Source organism: Montipora foliosa, chromosome 10 (genome assembly GCF_036669935.1).
Source record: "Montipora foliosa isolate CH-2021 chromosome 10, ASM3666993v2, whole genome shotgun sequence".
Classification (NCBI taxonomy): domain Eukaryota; kingdom Metazoa; phylum Cnidaria; class Anthozoa; order Scleractinia; family Acroporidae; genus Montipora; species Montipora foliosa.
In genome coordinates this window covers 29,826,234-29,831,233 of record NC_090878.1, presented here as the reverse complement: position 1 = coordinate 29,831,233, position 5,000 = coordinate 29,826,234, and the positions used below count along the sequence as shown (strand labels likewise).

The 5,000-nt window shown below is 37.3% G+C and overlaps 1 protein-coding gene across 11 annotated transcripts in view; it reads left to right on the top strand.

Annotated features, from left to right (window-relative positions):
* LOC137973440 (very low-density lipoprotein receptor-like) overlaps positions 1 to 5,000 on the top strand; it is a 52,812-nt gene that overhangs the window by 47,187 nt on the left and 625 nt on the right. For all 11 annotated transcript variants that reach the window (XM_068820251.1, XM_068820246.1, XM_068820247.1 and 8 more), the window contains one exon: positions 716 to 5,000. This exon is cut by the window's right edge and continues 625 nt beyond it. In XM_068820251.1, coding sequence (XP_068676352.1) covers positions 716 to 754 — 39 coding nt within the window. In that variant the 3' untranslated portion in view covers positions 755 to 5,000. The remainder of the gene's footprint in view (positions 1 to 715) is intronic.

The following is a 5,000-nucleotide window of genomic DNA, read 5'->3' as shown; positions in this document are numbered from 1 at the left end:
GCGGCACATACCCAGTGAAATTTCACCCAAGTACCCTCTCCAGACATTCTGAGGTGATTAGCAATAAAATCAGTTGCTCTGGAAACCAAGTCTTAGCTCTGACCAACTTTAGCCCAATCAAGGTTCGAAGTTCTTTAAAAAAAAAAATTGGTGGAAATTTTGCGACAAGATACGAAAATATAGTTGCATTTAGTGTTTGAGTAATAGTGGCTCACTGTTGTGTGTTGCAAGTGGGGGCTTGGGGAGGGTTTGCTTAAAGGGGCTAGGTCAGGCAATTTCAGCACTGATCGAAGTGTCATAGAATTAACTAAAATATCAAAATAACTGTTCAAAACTATAGAAGAACTCAAACAAAACACAGCGAAGCCAAGAAGGGACATGGATGGACAAAACTGGAGAAGATTGAAATGGATTGAATTTGGGTAAATTTGAAAAACGTCGGCCCACCTTTTTTCAAATTTACATCAGTCTATATGAAAATGTCATTTACAAAGCTGGAAAATCATTCTCAGTTGTTATGTGGCTGTGATTTTGCAAATGAAAGACTATTGCTCTGCCAATTTGACGTTTAGAGCTCATAATTAACAAAATTAAACAAAATACCCAAAATAGCGTGACCTAGCCCTTTTAAGGTTCTTGTACACAAGCACAGTAACTACATGTACATGAAGTTTCCCATTTTCTAAATTTTTTTTTTGTTCTTTTCTTTCTTCAGAGTGCTTTCCGAAATGAAGTTGATGTCACCAATTGCTAACATATCTTTGCATTAATTCCTGCACAGCAGAGGTACATTGGTTAATAGTCAGAAACCTGACCTGTGATATTTTAAGGAATATTGCATCCCTACTCGCCAAAGTTCTTTGGTTCCATGTACCCATTTGTGTGCATAGCAGGGTTAATTTTTGAACCCTTTTAAGGAATGGCAAGGTTGCATAATTGACACAGAAGACTGTCTGAAGTCATCAACATTCCAATTCCAGTCCAAGAGTGGCCAAAAGTAAAACGATGCTAGTATGTCTTACAAGAGTTTCTTTAAAAATAATTATCATAGTTGCATTTTGTTACGAAAGGCAAGCTCCTAATTCTAATATTGGTCAATATTGGTGCTGCCTAATGGGCCACTTTAAAAAAATTCCGTGGTACTCTTTGTTTGCCCTCCAAATTTTTGCAGAATCATTGTTTCCAGTTTCTCGTGAGACTTTCAGTGGTCCCAAGAAAATATGAAAAATAATGCTTATGCAAAGTTTTGGAGGGCAAACAAAGGGTGATGATGGTATTTTTGGAAGTGGCCTCGTGAAGAGCATACTATTTTGTAAAAGGTCTAAGCAGTGAGATGGACGTTTGTCTAAAAGTGATCAGGACAAGTTAACTGATCAAATACTCAATAAAAGAGTATTATTTTAAGCAAACAGTGGAATGTATTGAAGGACGTGCATGGAAAATGGCATGTGTAAATTGGCAAATGTCAACTTTTTATTTTAATTTATATTAGGTGTTTTTTTTTTCTGCTCTTGTCACTAGTATTGCGATCTGAGCGGGCTCATTATGATTACCGGTACAGTTTAAAAGAATTATAATTAATCTTTGCCATAAACCAGATACCTCTGCTGACAGGGTGGAGAATTCTGAAAATAGGTTATTAAAAAAAATTATATTTGATACATATAAAACTAGTGATATTATATATGTATATATATATAATATGTGTACTTGCCATCCTGGTGATGGGTTTTGTTGGACACGTAATTTGGTAATTTCTATTTAAGTTGTAATTGTCGTAATTTAAAATTCCTTTGCTATGTTTCCTTTGAGAACATTATTGAAAAGGGTCGCTTTAATTATGTATCAGAGATTTTAACTTTCTGTAAAAGGAGTAGTGCCTTGCATACAGCTGGACTCGTGTATCATTAATTTTGTCAATTATGTAAATTATGTGCATGCAGAGCTTTCATTTCTTTTGTCTCTCTTGTATTTGAAACTCTTGTGGCTTAAGCATCCTTGGAAGAATATTTAACAAGAGTTGTTTCTATAGGCCATTTCGAAATTGCGTAGGGAACTGGGGCGAGTTTCAAATTTGAAACAGTCGATAAATTGATACCATCCATTGAAAGATAACATTGAGGTTGGCCATCTGTCCAAGTTTGATGGTTTTTGGTTGAACAGAGACCAGGTACGAACTTAAAAACGTAAAAATCCATACAAAGGTCTCTAATTTTGAGGCTGCATCCCCCAAAACCATATAAACTCTTTTAAAAAATTCATCAGATTTGGGACAAGTGGAAAATCCTGTCATGGATATACTATTTGGAAATAGGTGAGGTGAAAATCACTTTGTTTGCTTATTTTTATGAATATTACAGAAATCGTAAAAAATTTTAATATGGTTTGGTGGACACAGCCTAAATTAGAGACATTTGTATGGATTTTTGAATGTTTTTAAGTCCATAACTTCATCTTTGTTCGACCTAAAGCATCAAACGTGGACAGACGGCCAATCTCAGTGTTATCTTTTGCGTGATGGTGTCAATTTATCGATTGGTTCAAATTTGAAACTTGCCCCAGTTCCCTGCGCAATTCCGGAATGGCCTATTTTGCTTTAACTGTTCACTGTGTTGGACAACGAAGAGTTCACGCTGAAGCAAAGGACAGAGCTATTCCTGTTTATACTGTAGCATGTCTTGGTGTTAAAATCCCTTTTTTCCCCTTTAAAGTTGTAATGATGTTAGGGAGATGGTAGCTTATCATGTGAATTTAAATCCCCCTGGCGAAGTACATTTGTATGAAATGGACAGCTGTGTAAAGCTGGAAAAAAAGTGATCTTGATAAAAATGGCTTACTCATAAGGGTTGCTATTTTGGGTACTTGTGGTAAATGGTAAACCCACCATGAATTAGTTGTTTGAATGCTGGTCACAATAGGTGGAATCACACAGCCCAGAGAAGGGCTGAAAACTTGTGGCATTACTTAAATTCTCACAAACCCAGGGTTTCTTCAGGCGGACTCTGGGAAGAGAATGAGGATTGAGTATTTTAAAGATATTGTATCATGATAGAAGCCTTCCTTAAATAACATTTAACTGCAGCATTGCACAAAGGGCAATGGCAAATTTGTATAAGAGACTGACTGCTTCAAAATTCCCATGATTTTTTTTGTCAAGAGGCACAATGTACAGAACATTCGTATCACAATGCAAATATGCAAACAGGACATTCATCTCCCAAACCAAATTACCAAGTGGATTGGCCTAAAACAAGATTAACGATGGAAAATTGAAGTGGATTCTATCGGCCTTTGTCAACTGTCATCCCAAGAGATTGCCCGCTTAAGGAAAAAGTGCAAATAAATTTTAGTAAAGCTTGATGTGCGTGCATTTAAAAACACTTTTGTCAGTAGTTCAATATTTAAGGAAGATGCACTGTATTAATTCAGTGTATCTTAAAATGGAGTGTACTTAGCTTATTATAGGAATATTTTTGTTTTTGGTGCAAATATTTTTCAAGAAAACTCGTATCACACCATTTATCGCAGGATGAAAGAGCAATGCTAAAATGTACATTTGTAAAAAGCAATGATAAATTCATATGCAATTTGTATATATTTTGCTAAGAAAAAGTGATTTTGTCTATCCTCCTCAAGTTTATAGTCAAGGAGGACATTGTTTAAGGTTGTACTTGACAACATTGGTTGCTATTATTATTCAAGTTGTGAGGCTGTTGAATAATTACAAATGGGCATTAATTTTGTGATTTTTAAGCAGTTTATTTTGCGGTTGTGTGCTGGAGTGACCTGTGAAGGGAATCGAGGCTGCGTGTGATCTAGCAACCTCGTTTTCAGTCAGAGGTTAGGCTACCAAGCAAATAGCTGTTTTGTGACTTCTTTAAAATACGGATTCTCTTACCGTAAGTTCCATTTTAGGGTTTCTCTCCTTTGGCTATCAGCCCAATTAACGTAAAAAGGGACAAATAACCGCCTTAAATGTTGCTCTTCATAAAGTCGCTAAGGCTAAATTCTTGGATGATGTAGCAGCTTTCGTAACGTATGTGATTGGCTCTCTACCCTATCCAAAAACAAAACACTAAACAATAATTGAAACGATACCATAGACTTAAAAGCAAGGTTCTTACATCACCGAATAACAGCAGGTTACGAGAGCTGCTACTCTACTGAAATTCTTTAGCCCGTTTTTCATGAATTCTGTTCTTGGGTTTCACTCACGTGATCAACAGCCATGTTTTTCAACGAAAACAAAAGAAGACGTTACCATAATGATAGCTTTCAATTCCCGGAGGATTGGATCGGGACACCAACAAGGCCATCATTTCATTGTTTAGGGACACCAACATGGCGGCCGTGACGTCATGTGAAATCCAAGAATTTCAATAAGTCATACAATGACAACGCGGCTACTTGACTACCTTAAAAAGAGTGCGTGTACGTTGTTCTTTTTTTTTTTTTTTTTTTTGTGCAGGAAACTCAGCAAGGTTTTATAGTGACCTTAAGTGATGAAACAAATTTGACTGTTGTAGTGAACTCGCTGTTTAGTTTATAGCCTATATTCACGCGACTTCGTGATATCACTGTGGCCATGGTGGTGGTGGCGGCGAAACTATTGCACAGATCGTTGAGCGGTTTCCAGTTAATTGTTGTAAAATGTAAACCAATTCCTTTGGCCGATCACACGACATTTAACTGAGTCAGTGACACAAGACTTTTAAACCAATCACAAAGCGAAGTACTATAGAGCGGTTTTGAAGGAGGCAGTGTGGCCCAGTGGTTAGGGCGCTTGCCTTGAGATCCGGAGATCCCGGGTTCAAGGCCCGCTCTGACCACTCGCTGAATTTGTTCCCTGGTAGTCCCTGGTTCAACTTCCTAGCTGCACTTGTAAATAGCCAACTGGTTTGCCTCCGGCCAGTTGGGATTCTTAACAGTTGTAGTTGTTGTGTTTTGTTGTTTCGTTGACTGTGTTACATTGGCCCTGAAAAGCCCCTATGGGGAGCGGT